At 36.9% G+C, this 17,866-nt stretch overlaps 1 protein-coding gene across 2 annotated transcripts in view; it reads right to left on the bottom strand.

The window, feature by feature from the left end:
* Positions 1–17,866, bottom strand: part of LOC108698432 (mitogen-activated protein kinase kinase kinase kinase 4) — a 109,174-nt gene that overhangs the window by 6,887 nt on the left and 84,421 nt on the right. For both annotated transcript variants that reach the window (XM_018229917.2, XM_018229916.2), the window contains exons 23-29: positions 16,870–17,040; positions 14,973–15,090; positions 13,623–13,781; positions 13,086–13,229; positions 12,122–12,256; positions 8,370–8,470; positions 6,367–6,516 (exon numbers count right to left, since the gene is read on the bottom strand). In XM_018229917.2, coding sequence (XP_018085406.1) covers positions 6,367–6,516; positions 8,370–8,470; positions 12,122–12,256; positions 13,086–13,229; positions 13,623–13,781; positions 14,973–15,090; positions 16,870–17,040 — 978 coding nt within the window. The remainder of the gene's footprint in view (positions 1–6,366; positions 6,517–8,369; positions 8,471–12,121; positions 12,257–13,085; positions 13,230–13,622; positions 13,782–14,972; positions 15,091–16,869; positions 17,041–17,866) is intronic.

A 17,866-nucleotide genomic window follows, 5' to 3' on the forward strand; every position in this document is an offset into this window, starting at 1 on the left:
GGATGTGTAGGGGGCCGGAGGGGAAACAGCTACTTGCCTCCCCCAACCAACCCCTCCTAGGGAGAGTGTTTAAGGGGCTAGCAGTAGGTCCTACTGCTTTTTTGCACATTGCAAATGGTGTTCTTCTTACTAAATGACCCCTATAGAATTCACTGCTTATAAATATGTTGTTTATGAAATGAGTACCCAAAGGTCAGCCAGTATGAGAGGAACCCTACAAGCTTGATTAGGAAATGATTACCTCTATCTCTAATTAACAAATATAAAGGGTTCTTTTTGATTTCTAGGACAGGGTATTATCAACCGTAGCAGCTTAAAAAAACACTAAATAGCCCTTTAAGTGACTCCCATGTGCCAAGGATAATAGTTGATATATGTATCTTTTCAACCTCAATAACTATGGAAATGCACTATCACAGCTAAATATGCATTTCCATACCTTTCTTAATAAGATAAGTATTACTGGTGTTGCTGTGGCGTTTTGTTTCCTGTTTAACCTCCTGTTCATACCACAGTCTTTGAATGGTTGATGACTAAGTGTTAGTATATACACAATGTTTCCTGAAATGACTATTTCTACATAGATTGACTGTAGTTCTCAGTAAAGCTAATGCTTTCTAGTTATTTTAATAGATTGCATTAGTATTATGTTTGCTTTGTTTAGTGCATTGGGAACACGAAACCTTTTTAGTAAAGCAGCCAAAGAACTTACTTTGCTTTTAGGTCAAGTCTTGCTGCCAACTGTTGTGCTCAGTTTGAAGTGAACAAGCTGCCAGCTTTCTCATACGGATATGCCAAGACACTGCTACCTAATTTTGACCCGAATCACTTCACCCTTCAGAAATGGGCCATAGGCCAATACCAGATGCCAAGTACATTCACATCTACCATCTATAAAAATGACGCCTTCAGCAGCCATAAAGTCCTCAGCAGCACTGCAGAAGTAGAATATACTGGAATAATTCATTTAAGCCACAAAGGCTTAGATATTACCTTTGTTGTATAAAGCGCAAGGAATCTGGGAGTGCATCCAAAGCTACACAACTCTCTACTTATGTCACTGACACTATTGTGCATTATCAAGTATTGTACTGAGAACAACACTCTTTTTGGTAGAAGATAATCAAATATTCTTTCAGCTGATATGCTGCAGTACCTGAGAACCTCAAAACAACTCCAGAAGCTGAAGAGGGTTTTGACATGTGCTGATATAGATTGGGGGTATGTTTATCAAAGGGTGAAAAGAGCTCGCTGCAGTTCTTCTGAAGGAAATTTCACAACTCTCTTTTTGGTTTTATAAGAGTCTAGGGGAATATTTATTAAAGATTGGACACTTAGCCCTTCGTGAGTATGCCCTAAATAATCCCATACAAGTGAATAGATAGCAGCGGCACTCTCTGTTGTCATCCTTTGATAAATATATCCCATGATACATCTACATAACACAGACGCTATTGCATCAGGGAAAATGGGTTATCTTTAATACAATCGATAAAGAAAAAAATCCACGGCACACAGGCTGCTGCAAGCAAGGAACCCCTTGCACGTTTAATGCGGAAGTGAGCAACGTTTCAGGGTCACGCCCCTTTGTCAAGCCTACGGTAATTAGTGCATACAAGCATAAATAGCCATACAAAAGCAATGATTGGTGCAATAAAAACATGTGATAGCAGTGCTGAGTGCATTTTGACAAAAATGTTCCCAATAAAGATACAAACATTACCATAAAGAGTAGAAAAACTTTTTTTTAAAACATTTTTTTAAAAAACTTTTTGAAAAAATTGAAAAATTTTAAAAGCAGATAAAGGTGGAGGCATAGTCATACTTAACACCATTGACTATGATAAAGAGGCGGAACGCCAGCTTAATAACTTTGTGCATTATAAAAGGCTTGATAGTGATCCCACCATTAAATTTAAGAATGAGATCAACATGCTTTTAAATGAGGCTATTTTGGAAGGTATTATAACAGATGAGACTGGGAGGCTTTTGTTAACACAATTTCCTAAGATACCGCAAATTTATTTTTTGCCCAAAATACATAAAAGCTTAACACAACCCCCAGGGAGGCCCATCGTTTCTAATGTTGGCTCTATTTGGCAACCCCTTTCTATTTACATTGATTTGTACTTACAGGAGGTATTGCCCACATTAGAACCGGTTTTAACCGACACCACTGAATTTCTCACCAGACTAGACAATGTAGAAATACCTATTGAACCTTTCTTTCTGTGTTCTTTAGATGTGAAGGATCTCTTCACATCTATACCGCATGATGAGGGCATTGAATGTGTGCGGACGTACCTTTCCAAGGGAATATTACCTACCCATATGGTTAATTTTTTGTGTACATTGTTGGAGTGTGTACTCACCAAGAATTACTTCAAATTTAAATGTGAATTTTTCCTTCGCCATGGGGGCCAACATGGCACCCGCTTATGCTAATATTTTTATGGATTCTTTCGAAAAAACCTTTATTTTCTCTAATTCTGAATTTTCCAGTCACATACAATCATACATGAGGTATGTGGACGATACTTTTTTTATCTGGACAGGTTCCCTTACCAAATTACAGGATTTTGTCACCTATTTGAACAACACTCATGGCACCATTAAATTCACCTTTGAGGCTAGTCCCTGTGAATTACACTTTTTGGATGTTTTGATTAAGTATACGGGTAATTCCTTTTCTACGTCATTGTATACGAAACCGACCAACAAGAATAATCTGGTTAGATTCTCAAGTTTTCATCCCCCAGGGTTGCTGAAAGGTTTACCTAGGAGTCAATTGTTGCGGGTAAAGCGCATTACATCTACAGAGGAATTATTTGAGGCAGAATCCGTAAATATCATGCAGAAATTTGCTGATAAAGGTTATGACGCTAAGGAGTTAGCTTTGGCTAGGGAGGCCGTTAAGGCAATCCCTAGAAATGAAACATTAAAACGTAAGGTTTCTAGCAGTACTGTGTCAACACGTATTCCATTTATTTCCTCATATGATTCCAACTCCAAATTGTGTAGAAAGGTTATTCTAAAGTATTGGGGCATTCTGAAGGCTGATCCGAAATATGGACATTTGTTTCAATCACCACCCCTCTTTTCATATAGAAGGGGGAGAAATATAGGTGACTTAATCAAACCCAAACCTAAGTGTAAAATGGATGTCCATCATTCGGTTAAGTCTAATGGTACTTTCCCTTGCAGAAACTGCGGACATTGCAGTGGCATTATTCCAGGGGATGTGGTAATGCACCCGTCGCTTGGCACTAAGACAAAAGGTTTCTTTACATGTGACACTTCGAATGTGATATACTGTATAAAATGCCCATGTGGGATGGCCTATGTAGGCCAAACCACGAGACCCATTAAGACTCGTCTTAACGAGCATAAATCTATAATAAGGAATTATAAACCAGCTACTGGTTTATCACGACCTGTCGAAGGTATGATGGAAGGTGAGATAAAGGATAAAAAAGAGAGGAAAGAAATGTTGTTGGCAAAACATTTCTTTGCCCACGGCCACCGGGTGGGGCAATTGCGCTGGCAGATATTAGAGCGGGTGGTTACTAGGCATGGGCAGGATATAAAAAAACTGTTGCACCAAAGAGAATGTTATTGGATCTGGCACCTACAATCCAAGCAACCTAAGGGTTTAAATGAGGAGTACAACTTGGCATGTTTTTTATAATTAAACTGGTTGTTCTTTTTTTACAGATAATATCCCACAATATATGACAGGGACAGGTACTATACCCCGTTGCCCATCATCTGGTAGGGTAAGATTTACTGATTGAAAATAATCTTATGTTATATCTTTGTACACTTTTTGTATTTTGTGCGCTATTTTTGCCTATTCTATATTTTTAGAAACTTTATGGACTTTAATTAGGTTGGTATCACTAAAGGACTTTGATTTTTTAATTTTTTTTCAATTTTTTCAAAAAGTTTTTAAAAAAAAATGTTTTAAAAAAAGTTTTTCTACTCTTTATGGTAATGTTTGTATCTTAATTGGGAACATTTTTGTCAATATGCACTCAGCACTGCTATCACATGTTTTTATTGCACCAATCATTGCTTTTGTATGGCTATTTATGTTTGTATGCACTAATTACCGTAGGCTTGACAAAGGGGCGTGACCCCGAAACGTTGCTCACTTCCGCATTAAACGTGCAAGGGGTTCCTTGCTTGCAGCAGCCTATGTGCCGTGGATTTTCTTTATCGATTTAATTGTGAGGTGGCCGAACCTCTACCACTGAGCACCAGACTTCGTATCTTACACTGGGTGTGCGAGAGCCAGCTTTTGTTTTACATTATCTTTAATACAAAACATGGTCAACAACTTAAAATGTTGCCTTCATTTTAAAGGTATATAATTACATTACATATTGTGTTCAGAGCAAGCCATCAGTTACAGTTACATATGCCATCATCCAGAAAAGGAAAAGTTTTAGATTTAATTTACTGATATTTAGCAAAATATCCACAGCAACCACCTCCATCTATGGAATGGGTTTGGAGGGCCTTAGAATTCCAAAATACTTTTTATTAGCCCATAAACAGAGGCAAGCAATTGTGGGCTTAGTGAATCCTGGCTTTTAACCACTTCCCACTCAACAGCAATGCAAAGTAATGATGTCTGCTAAATACCACCCGCAACTGGGTGGCATTTAGCAGACACACAAACCTATTACTAGATCTGCTTCTAAAGGGACTGCCTTCCACTGCTCTGGGGTAACCACTAATAGAAACTTAAATACTGCAGTGGTCCAGACACAAGTGAGCTTGAGTCCAAGTAGTGAGCCTAGTTTTTATGTGCTGCCTCTATTCACTGCCTCCAAAAATGCAGCAGTATCTATCAGGGAAAACTGCCAGGGGAAAGACAAACCTCCAAGTAAATATTTTGATGTAATTTTTCTACATTTTCCAAACTGGATAGCAGGTTCTATTATGGATAATGCATGTTCTCCTTGTTATAAAAGTATGGCTGCTTCTACTTCCATGAGGTTTAAGAATAGTTATGTTTTTTTAAGCTTTAACCTCATACATTGAAGTCTATGGAGCTAAACTATAGGACGACCCTCTCAAATAAATAGGGCATATTTCCACTTTAAATCTTATAAAGTTATTAAAACAGGTTATGGACATTTATGTGAATGTTTCTGCTTGACTTTCATATAGTGTCATTATTTCTTTTTGAGCGTTACTGTCCCTTAACGGCCCTTGAGACATCAAGTTGTCAATAGAGCAGTAGGAATAAATGTAGGTCACCTTCACATTTGTTCCACTTAGTGATTTGGAAAAACATATTCCTTCTGAACACTGTTGAACAGATGAGTCTAGGCTAGCACAGACAAAGCTGCATTCTGGGTAGTGGAAACATAAATTATATTATTTTGGGTAAACGTTGAACATTTATTTAACTGTATTAGTATGGGGACAGAACATCTTAACAACAGAAGCAGATGTCCAGGGCATTGATAATGAAAAATATGTTAACATTCTGTTAAAAACAGAATAAAATTCTGTAATTCTGTAGAAAATGTTTTTTGTTGGCTATTCTGTTGAAAATAGATTTAACATAAAAAGGAAAATGCTCAGTTACAATCACTGAACTTTGTATTACCCATGTGTCACCTATTAAATTGCAGACTTAAATTGCAGACAACTGAATAACCAGGCCTCTGGAATCTGTTTAAAAATGTGGTGCTGGTTCGCAGCAGGTGTCACTACACTGGAATTCTGGGAAGAAAAGTTGCATTGCAGCTAAAAATAATAATAACCAACATGTTTTTTTTCTTGACCTTTCTCTCTTTTAGTCAATGAGCACTATTGTGTCTCCTTTGTTAGTGAACGCAAAATTTAACCTGTATCAAAACCCATAGAAACCAATAAAATGTATTTAGCTCCATAAAGTAGACAAACCAATCTGTATTGGTTTCTGTATGTTGTTGCATATCTTTCCCTATGTTAGTTATATAGCCTAATACAAGTGTGGATATGGCCAATGCAACTACATATTTTTCCCCTCCAGTATCCACATGCTGGGAGGAATGAAGTAGATATCAGCACTGCAAGAATTCATATATTCATGAGGATGCTTCCTAGATTTTTACAGACTTTTTTGGTTTATGTTAAACGTTTTGTGTTGACAACAAAATGATCACAGCTTGCTGTAGTGATTACTGATAATTTCAAAAGTACAAATTCTTTTTCCCACTCTTTACACAGAAAGTTGTGTTGTTTCTGCTTCTTGTTTTAGTTATCAGAATAAAGCTCCAAGCATATTTCAATGCTAACATTTTCCAATATGTTTGGGGCTGTATTTCAGATGATATGGATTTCACAGAATGAAGCTAAACTACTTACATGTGTAGGAAGGTAGAGGTCATATGCTGCCCCAGAATCAACATCAATTGCATGAAATCCCACTGATGAACCATATATCACCTTCAGCCTCTGACCATTCTCCACTGTAAGGTCAACGAACGATGGTTTATAATGAAGAGATGAAAATGACTGTAACAACATTAAGAAAAATAAAATTAAATGGAAGCAAATATAATAATACACATCTCAATGGAAAATACCATTAACATTATTTCTGCTTTTTATATTTATTAAAATGTTGAAAAAAAAAAATCCTTCTGCAACTGCAGGTACATGTTTGCCCCAAGTCTGATAACCCAGATTTTATTTTACCTTAGCACAGGAAGGCTCTAATTTACACAGGTATGGGCCCTATTATACAGAATGCCTTGGGTCTTATGGGTAAGGGATTTTAGGTGGCGCATCAATGATTTGAAGCATCCAGAAAACAATGATAAAATAGAAATGTTTTGCTACTAATATGGTTCTTTGCTAACTTAACATCAAGTACAAGGTGCTGTCTTATTACAGAGATAAAACAGTTATTTTAGTTTACTATAGAATGACCATTTATTAGCAACTTTTTAATTGGTATTCATTTTTTCACGTGTTATAGCTTTTGAGTTATTTCCCCTTTCATTTGACTCTTTCCATCATTCAAACAGTGGTCACTGACCCCAGCAGCCAAAACGAGTGCTCTGTGAGGCTACAATTTTACTGTTATCATAACTTTTTATTCATTTTTTTAAAATAATTTTTTATTCATTTTTCTATTCAGGCATCCCCTATTCACCTAACAGTCTCTCATTCACACCGCTGCCTGGTTGCTAGGGTAATTTGGATTCTACCAACCAGATAGCTGCCAGAATTCCACATTGGAGAGCTGCTGAACAAAAAGCTAAATAATTCAAAAGCCACAGAAAATAAAAAAATTAAGACCAATTACACATTGTCTCAGACTATCTCTCTCTCTCTCTACATCATACGAAAAGTTCATTTTAAGATAAACGACCCCTTTAAAGGAGAAGGAAACCCAGTTGGCACAAAAACCCTCCCCCCTCCCATGTGTTGCCCACCCTCCCTCCTCCCCCCTGGCCTACCTGTCCCGCTGGGCAAATGCCCCTAACTTGTTACTTACCCTTCTGCGCAGGTCCAGTCCACGGAGTTCACAGACGACATCTTCTTCCTGCTTTGACCGTCGTTTTGGCGCATGCGCAGTAGGAGCATTTCGCTGGTACGGATCTACTGCGCATGCACCAAAAGTCACAAAGTTTTCCGACTTCTTCGTGACTTTTGGCCCATGCGCAGTAGATCGTACCGGCGAAATGCTCCTACTACGCATGTGCCGGTCAAAGCAGGAAGAATATTGCTTGGAAGAAGATGGCGTCGGTGAACTCCGTAGACTGGACCTGCGCAGAAGGTTAAGTAACAAGTTAGGGACATTTGCCCAGTGGGACAGGTGGGACAGGTAGGCCAGGGGGGAGGAGGGAGGGGAAGCAACACAGGGGAGGGGGGGAGGATTTTAGCGCTGACTAGGTTTCCTTCTCCTTTAAGATGTATTTGTTTAAATAGGAATCTGTAGGAAGTGGCCTTCCTGTATGCAGAATATTTATGAACCGAGGACTGTATTAATAAACACAGATTATAAAAGAAATATATACAGATACAGTATAGGTAAAGTTTATTAGAACAGCTGCTGCTCATTTTATTAAACATTCACAAGAAAATAACCCCTAATATACACACGCATACATAAATAATTTTTCCTGTTATTCCAGCATCACTTAATGCCACTTAAATTTGTCTTTTGAAGCTTAACACACCGATGAAACAAACATTGCATACTAGCAAAAAATGAACGCCAAGAACCATAATGTTTTATGAGAAAAAAACACATTTAAAAGAAAGAAGAAGTATTTGGAAAAGCACAATTTAACGGTAGGTGAACTTTCACCGTTCACTGCACAGTGGCACCTTTTACACTGGGAAGATTGATGACTCACCTTAAAAGCCATAAATTTATGATATGGTTTTGGTGCCCATGCATATACTTCCACGGAGTTCTTCAATGCAATGACTAGAAATTTTATCCTCTCGTATTTAACTTGAAAAAGAAAAAGTGCTGTTAGAGAATCACAATGAAAATCCTAATTACTGGTTGCTTTCAGTGTATTATATAATGCAAAGATTTGTATTAGTTACTTCTACATTAATTAACAAGAAAAAAAATGCCTTCACAGAACTATATTAATAAACATAAATTATAAAGGAAATATGTACAGGTACAGTATAGATAAAGTTTATTGGAACAGCTACTGCTCATTTTACACTTTGCATTTCACATTTTGCTCACAATTAAAATCCTAATTACTGGTTGCTTTCAGTGTATTGTATGATGCCAAGATTTATATTAGTCATTTCTATATATATTAATAGGAAAAAAAATGCCTTCACAGAATTTGATTTTAATTCTGCTTAGCTCAGTATAGTTACTGATTAAAAGGAGAGCAACTGTATATATCCGATTTAAATATGTAATTTATAGTAACTACTGGTTTTAAACGATTATGGGGTGTATTGATCAATTTTTAAAATATTCATTTCAATGTTTTTCCAAACTCCTTTTGAGCAAGTTATTATTTATCAAAAAAATGTTTAATGAAATGCAAGCAAAAAACATTTTAGTATTATCCATAACTATTGGAAAGAGTATGAACCCTTGTAGCGTGCTGTAGCTTTTTTGCTTCCAGACATGAATCCTAGTTTTTTTTGTGTGCCTCTCAGCAATGCAGAAAATCATTATTTCAGAATTTACAAAAACAAAGTTTTACCGTGTAACACTAATTTACTGCAATCGAAGGTAATTAGACTTCAGCCGACACAGTATTTAAATTATAATCAGATATTTCTTGGAATCAGCTGAATTAAAATTTTGGAGTACCTGCAAATTGAAAATGCTTTTCAAAATAAATGAAAGGGGGTTGTTGTAGGGTGAATACCTGATTTGGAATTCTCTCAAATATACATTACTGTGCTGTTTGGAGTCCCTTGAACCTTATTTCAGCAGAAGAACTGGCTCACAATAAAAACCATGGATCTATGGAGGGTGAGTCAGGAGATGTTCAGCACAAGTTATTTTATGCCTTGCTCATGTTTAGAAAAATTGCCCATAAAATTCCAATCTGCTCTTACCAGCATATTCTCAGCTGAATAACAGCAAATATTTCTGTAAGATTAATACACACTTTTGTTTAACCATTTCCAGTTCTAACCAGACTATCTGCAGTCTGTGGGCAATAAGAAAAGAGGAGAAAAAGAAAACACAAAGGGAAAATTACATCTGTATCATTATCCCATATACAATTATACTGGGGGGGGGGGGTCACTGCAAGCACAACATACTAGTGATATTATTTCTATAACACCCAGTAATCAAAACACAAAAGGGAAAGTAAAAAATGTTTTCTAAACACCAGAAAATGTCAGATAAATAGTCTGTTTTAATGTGTCTTAAGGAATGTGGCTACTTTGCTGCTTCCTATGACCATAAACCACTTCTGGTTCCTACACAACCTTACCTCTACTGCCTTTGTGTAGTCCTTGCTAGGTTTGCTTCCATGAATGTTAATTTACTCACAGTTACGACCGCTGCACATGCACAACACTAGGAGTACTAGGAGTGAATGATACTGCAACAGAGGAACTTAGAAGGTAGCTAGCAGGCATATGACCTGTCACTGAACAGGCATAGGTTACTGGCAACTGTAGGTGCCAGTTATAGGGCCCTATGTAATAAATCAAAATAGCTGATTTATTTGGGCTTAAAGGAGAACTAAAGCTTAACTAAAGATGTTGTACATTATGTGTTAGGCTTCTGTACCAGCCCAAGGCAACCACAGCCCTTTAGCAAGGAAGATCTGTGTTTCCAAAGATGCTGATTCACTGCCCATTGCTCTGTGCTGCTGTCACTTAATACTTAGTACTTAGTACAGTACACAAAGAATAGAAATGTCACAATATAAGGCTGATTAGTAATTAATACAAATAATTATTACACGGCAGCATAGAAACCAGTGAAACTAGCATCACAATTTAATAATCAGCCTTGTAACATCCGCTTATATTACAGACCAAACCTTTATTTCTGCTTGATAATTTGCAACGACCCCTAAACTTAGCTTCTCAACAGCTGCTCAGAGCCCACTGAGCATGCGAGTGTCACAGACACTTTCCAAGATGGTGACCCCCTGTGACAAGTCCTGGATCATTGCTGCTATTGACAAGCTGAAACTTTAGGCTGCTGCAATAAGTTCAGTATATAAAATATGCCATTTTCAGCCATGTTCGTGTTTAGGGGTTAGTTCTCCTTTAAACACCATTTAGTTTGCTTATTGTCTGCAAACTTCATTGTGATGTCTACATTTTAAGTTCGGTTTATAAGTGTCACAGCTGATAATTCTCCATGCTCCGGCTTCATAGAAAGTTGTTACATTCTGACCTGGAAAGTTACCAGGTACTAATAATGTCTTGGGAAAGCATACAAGGATCTGCCTAACTCCCTTACATTATATTGCTGTACGTCAAAGCATTATTAAGCTGAGTGAGAAATAAAAAATGTACCAGCAACCTACAGGACCCTGCTAAAAGCTACTGCATATCTGAGTTGGTGACAGTGAGAGAGGTAGATATCTGATATATATGTGGAAAATGAACATTGAAAATGCACAGCCACATATAAGCTTTAAAATATGTCCTTGTGTATTATAATAAAAAAACTGTAGTTGACTTTCAAGTTCCATGAGCTGCATAAAAACATTTGACCCTTGGTTTGTGCCTTTATATATTTGTGAAACTCCTTGATAAATACTAAATAATATTCCTTATACAGTATAATAGTCAGCAATAAATCATGTCATCAGTTATAATCAGTACCTGGCGATGTCACTTGTTACATGTACCTCCTAAGAAAAAGAAAGCCTAATTTACTGGGGGTGCCAATTTCTAGTGAATTAAAGTGCTAGGTTTTCCCCCTGGGCTAGTTTTGGCCTGGTCTACTGTACACACAAAACCCTGACTCTAGAATGCAGGTGCAAGCAAGAGACACCTTAAAATAGAGAAAGAAAGATATTGAAAGAATGGAGCAGAGGCAAACTGGAGCACTAACCCAGAGAAAACTTAGACATTTAATTCATTGTGGGAACCTAACATTTTGTTACTGCCCATTGGATTTGACTTTCATTGTCCTTTAACAGATAAGGGTATAAGCAATCGCCTGGTAATTCCATGCACTGTATAAAAGCACTTGCAGCCAATTCCCCCACTGACTTTCACAGTGTTAAAATTATGTGATGCTTGTCTTTAGATAAAGTACTAAAGTTCAGCCCTGTCTCTGAACTCTAACCCCCTTACTGAGAATAAAATTATTCGAGTGCTCAAAGGAGTCAAAAATCAATTGTGATGATTTGGCACATTTCAAAAAGCCAAAAGGCTTTGATATACGTGCCATTTCCTTAAAAAACACACTCCTGATATTAAGGGGAAAATGTTAAGAACTCTTGAGGAATTTTGAACTGCTGGGAATCTCTCAGGAGTCCCCAGGTTGAATTGTAATAAATCTGTACCCATGTGTAATCTCAGTTTAATTTAAAAGTAAGCTTTGTCTAATAACTTAAATAGTGGAAGTTTGAAAAGAACCATTATTTTGTTTTAATCTGTTACATAAATGTTGCCATATGCTTGGAACAATCCTACTTACCAACTTTGTAGTGTACACAGCCTTCCAGATCTCCTACTGATACCCAGCCTTGCCGTTTCTCCACATCTGGATCATTCCGTAGGATCTTGTTCCTCAGCCAAGATAAATAATAAACCCTTAGTTTGTTCTTCTTACCTAGATAAATAAGATTACAAGGATTTTGTAAAATACATTAGGACTCAAGAGTACAAAAAATTTGTGCAATTTGTCATGTTTCCCACAATGCAACATTCTTTCCTAGAATTCTATGGTAATTGTGTCCACCACTGTTTTGATCCAGATAATGTAGATGAAGGTGCAAAGATTTGAACTGGTTAGTAAACAGAACTGCAATGTAAGGGCCGACATGTAGGTGGGACAGGAGCATGCACGTACATCCCATTGAATAATACATACAAAAACTCAAAAGGAGCCATGTACTTACAGCCTGGTCAAGGCAGGTACAGGACTCACTTACAGCTCAAACAGAACTAGTATTAATACCCTCAAGTAGGAGAAGCACATTGTGCTTTATATTTTATGGGTGCAATTCTATCTCCCATTTTTGCACATTTTTGATATTATAGACCTTTATTCTCCTTTTTTGCAATGAAGTGTAACTGTTGGCCCAACACAGAAGTACAACAGCAAAGCTCAATAACTAAGTAATACTCAGTCTGTGTTGCTTAGCAAATATAAAACCATATAACTAATGTAACTATAATGTAATAAAACTGGGCATGAGATTTTTTGAAAGAAGAATGAAAGCCTATTATAATACCATGCCTCCCCTCCAGGGGCCTTCTTCCCCCTTCTGAACTGCATGGCTCATTGTTGAGAGGGAAATATCCGTCAATTATATAGCATCATGGCAAACAATGAATATTCCTGTTCTGTAGTTCAGAATAACCTTACCTTACTGATGACATTGTAATTATGTTCTCTGCCTTCTACACATCAGGGTTTTGTTAGAAGTACAACCTACCTGATATAGTTATCAAAATATTTAGACCTTCCAGAACATCCATTTGATAAAATCGTCTTCTGCTTATGAGTGGATATACCCTTCCCTGTCCGCTCCTGTCTAGTAGCCACAGGCCATGTTCTGTTCCAACCAGCAGGTTGACACCTTCAAAACATACAATGGATAGCAATATACATCATCAAGTTTAAGCGGGTTTACAAACACATTACATAATCACTGGATGTAACATGAAATTCATGGGATAGCTATAGATCAGAAAGCAGGATTTATGGTGATGCAATAAAAGTGTTTGTTGTATCCTCTTGTGGCACAATCACTGAGGTATAGATGGAAATAATACACCAGGGTGGAGAGTATTTTATTTAAATTTTTTTTAGAATGTATCATTTTATTTTGTTTTGGTTACATTATAACTGCACATTGAAATAAAAACAGTAGTTTAGGTGCACTTGACAGCTCACCTCACTGATGGCCAGCTCCTGCTGGCAGACAGAGGAATAAAGATGGAAGTCTGTACCAATATTATCTGTAACTCACCCCAGAGAGCTGCACAAAGTATCTCAGAATTGAATTTCTTCTTATACTTCCGAATCTCTGGGCTGTCACTCTGAGGTCGAATGTTCGTTGGATTAACATTGACAACTGATCCTTTTCTTGCATTTTCTCTCCGGAAAGGTTCCACTTTTGAGATAGGAGCTAAATGAGGAAAAAGGCATCAAAGTAAAGATGAACAAAGCATTACTCCATTGTCTACCATTATGTTTTACTTTTACAGGTATATTTATTGAAGAGGTCTTCATGTAAAGAAGACTGGAATAAAAGTAATTTTTGAATTGCAAACATTCATACTACAGATTTCTGCACACTCACATTTGCAGACTCTCAAATGTCTCAAAAATAGGTTATCATTACAGAGCAAGCTTATGTAAGGCAATTCCAGAGGCCTGTCTTAGAAGCTTCAAAAATTTCAATGCAATGATTACCTACTAGTCCCTACTAGGCCAAGCCGATCATCACACTTAAGCAAGTGGCAGTTGCTTAGGTGTGGTGAACAAACTGTGAACTTCTAAAGAAGGATGTCCCATGAAATCTCCTGAGAACAATCTTGGCTTGGCAAACAAGCTTATTAAGTATCAGGCTCTCTCCTGTAGTTCTAGGAATATCCAAGATAGTAAAACAAGGTTTTAATCAACTAAATAACAGCCCTGACACCTCTCCCTTTTAATTTTTTGTGTACACCTGGGAGTTAGCCCAATGGTTTGGGTACCACTGGCCTAAAGCCAAATCTTTTTGTCCGAATATGTTTATTCTGCAAAGATGATTTTTGGAGCCTTGCACACATTCTTTCTCATGTGATCACTGAACATTCTAAGAATTCACTCAAGATTGGTGCAACACTCAGCACTGCACTGCATACTTTAGGATATGTGAAGACACCATAGAACAAAAAGTATCACACAAAAACTTAAATTGTATATGTGGTTACTATTAAGGTAATACAAGCACACTGAATCTTATATTTAAATGCATGTATATTCCATTCAGGGCAGGGCATGCTAGGTGACTTGTTGAACTGACAGAATTGTTGCTCAAACAATGATACCATTTCTTTGGTCTTGAGGTATCATGATAGCACATTTCTCCCGTACTTTAAACGGTGATAAATGGTATTATTAAAAAAGGGTCGAATACACCCAAAACTTTAAGAGCAAACATTTGTATATTTGTTCATCATATGTAGCAAAATGGTTCAAAATTTTTACTCCATTATTATACATATAATGCACAATAGACGGTTTATTACTTTACATCTCAGTAACTTATTTGTACATCTGTACCCTAGAGTAACTTGGCTATGATAATGATTGTTTTGCAATCTGTACTCACAAGATCCACTTGGGCTTGTTGGGGGGGACACTGGAAGAAGCCTTGGGTCAATAAATGGGCTAAATGACGCAGTAGATGATGAGCTGTTTTTCTGCTGCACATTTTCACCATGAGGGGCCTATTAAAGAACACATCAGCTTGTAAAAACATTTTGAAGCAAATGACACGTGTTGCTTAATTATTTATCCCACCTCCTAAATCCCACAGGCAGAACTAATTTACATGCTTTCTGTATGTGGAAGTATCTGTGATTGCTAGTGTAGGACATTGGCAGCACATGGTCATCCTCCTGGCATGTCCCTAACTTGCACGTCATTCTGGTAGCACAAGTCAGGAATGGGGACACCAAGTGCAAAGAAAAGGTCACTATCAACATAAAGACAAAATATGGGATGCAAAGACCTATGACTTTTGTACTTCAGACTTACATTCGATACATGATCCTTTAGACAGATGGATGTATGATGGCATAGCATGTAGAAACCAGAAGTATATTTTGTATATTTGCTAACATGCAGTACCATTTTGGGTAAACTTGTCTTGGGTAAGAGATTATGCCTAGACTGCAATACCAGCAACACCGTTACACCATACACAACATGTTGTTTTTCTATGCCTAGCCAAACAGCCCACATACACAGCAGTATGTGACAATTTGAAGAGAATCTGTTCTCTGTACAAAATTTGTCTCCATTTTAATTAGTTTGCCCTTTAAACAAACCTTTTAGGACCAACCATCATTACTTAACAAGTCCAACTAATGCTTGTAGTACTTTGATGTTTGTAAGGAACCTATAACTGAACATAAAAGAGAGTTCAAATATATGGAAATTCTTTTCATTTTTTTTTTAAAGCGTGCATTTGTTTCAAAAGGTTATCTTACTATATAAATGCCAAGTGTGATTTTGCAGGCAGAAAATAGTTCCTAGACTCCTGGTCTTGCTATGTTGTTCAAACTTGTAGAAAACCTTAAAATAATTGTGTGAGTTGTCAAGTGAGAAGGAATGAATCAAAAAATAAAAGACTGGGGGAATGTTTAGCTGAATTGCTATAACTATGGTACTCAAAGCAACACTGCATCAAAATTACTTTAACAAAAAGTATTAATCATTACAATAATTGCTTGGAGAATGTCTTGGTATTTAATCATGAAGAAGTTCTGCCTATTCTTCTACAGAGGCTCCTGAAACTGCTCCAAAAGAAACACTTTCTTGGCAGAGATGGTATGAATAAGCCTACATAACTTGGGATTCGCCAGGTGCACAAATAATGTGAACTAGAGTTCAAAACTCATTGTTTTTTCTTATTTAAAATGATAGCCATATTGTCTGTATGGCAGCATGACAGTGTAATTTAGATATATGAAAGTAAGATTTTTATTAGATGTCAGATACACCATTTCTTCTCCCAAATGGGAGTGGAAGTGGCATTGCCATGTAGGCTTCATAGATACAATGTATATGGGAAGCTTTTCCTTTCTCTAGCTCCCAACACAGTAACAGAATCTGACAGAATCTGAATCACTTTTTTGGATGGATTGAGAAACCACTGAAAATATTAAAAAAGAACCTGAAAACGATTCCCATAAATAGTGCACAGAAGAACACTAGTGGAAATTTGCTTTAATTTTACTCAGTATGTGCATTCTATATAATAAAAGCAATACAATCTTTCCCTGCACTTTTGAATGTTGTGAAAATGTGTTTTGGGAAGTTCAGACCTGTCACAATCCTGGATTGACAATAAGAGGCAATAGCAGCTTGGCACTGACAGTAGCTGGTTAAGAGATAGTAGTGTAAATTAATAGATTGCACATAGACTGAAAAGGTGAGCATTGGGAACAGACACTAAAGCTATTCTCAGGCTGAGAATGGAATGCAAAAGATAATAACTTCACCTGATCATTTAAAGATTTGTTCAAAAGTCCCTGGCAGTTTTGAGGAGTTTTATGCTGAATCCCTGAAGTCTCTGGAAGATGACTCTGTTGTAAGAGATCTGGCAGGAGATAATTTTGATTGTAGGAGCCCCAGATTCCATGTTTGTTGCTACAACTTTGCTTTTCAGCTACCTGTTAATACAAAATTTTGAAGTATTAATATCAGGGACCTGTCTGCCCTCCACGACCATAAATCTGTCATTTCTCAAAAAGAATTGAACCATGGCACAGAATAATGTTGGAGACAAGCAATATTTACTCTGCTGGGTAGCAGCTTTCCAATAATTTACTCCCAGAAAGGTCTATTTTTCTCTTCTGTCTTGCATTTGAATGCAGTAATAGAATGTAGATATCAATGCAGCACTTGACTAGGAATAAATCAACACAGACTAACACTCTATGAGTTTCAATAATGTATGAAATGGACATTTAACAATGCAACACAATTTGACCCATTAACCATCGTTTCATTTGTACAGAAACCTATCACAGCATGAAGCTGTGCATATTAATGATTGCGAACTGCTGTACTAATTTTCTGCATTCCATCAAACAGGCTTCCAAGGAATGGAAGTAAATAGTACTTTTGTGCTACTTTGTCCACTAAATATATCTTACCTAAACCTCAGCTCAAACAGTAGAGGTTAAATGAGTAAAACCAAGATGGCACCATGATAATAAAAAGAACCCCTAATGCCTTCTCCATCTTGGTATAATCTAGTCTGGAAAAGTTATATCATATGTACTGTGATATATTATATCATGTCATTTTCTCAGGAACATTCCATATATAAGTAAGGAAGAAATGAAGGAAGAAATAACGAAAGTGCTATGAAGCTTAATATTAAGATAAATATTGCAATTCACTCCTAAAACTGGAAACTAGTACAACCACTTACTTGGCCTATCCACAAGGAACAAAGCCTGCATCCTGAATATTGTCTAAACAGGAAGTTGG

The sequence above is a fragment of the Xenopus laevis genome, chromosome 8L (genome assembly GCF_017654675.1).
Source record: "Xenopus laevis strain J_2021 chromosome 8L, Xenopus_laevis_v10.1, whole genome shotgun sequence".
NCBI classification, from domain to species: Eukaryota; Metazoa; Chordata; class Amphibia; order Anura; family Pipidae; genus Xenopus; species Xenopus laevis.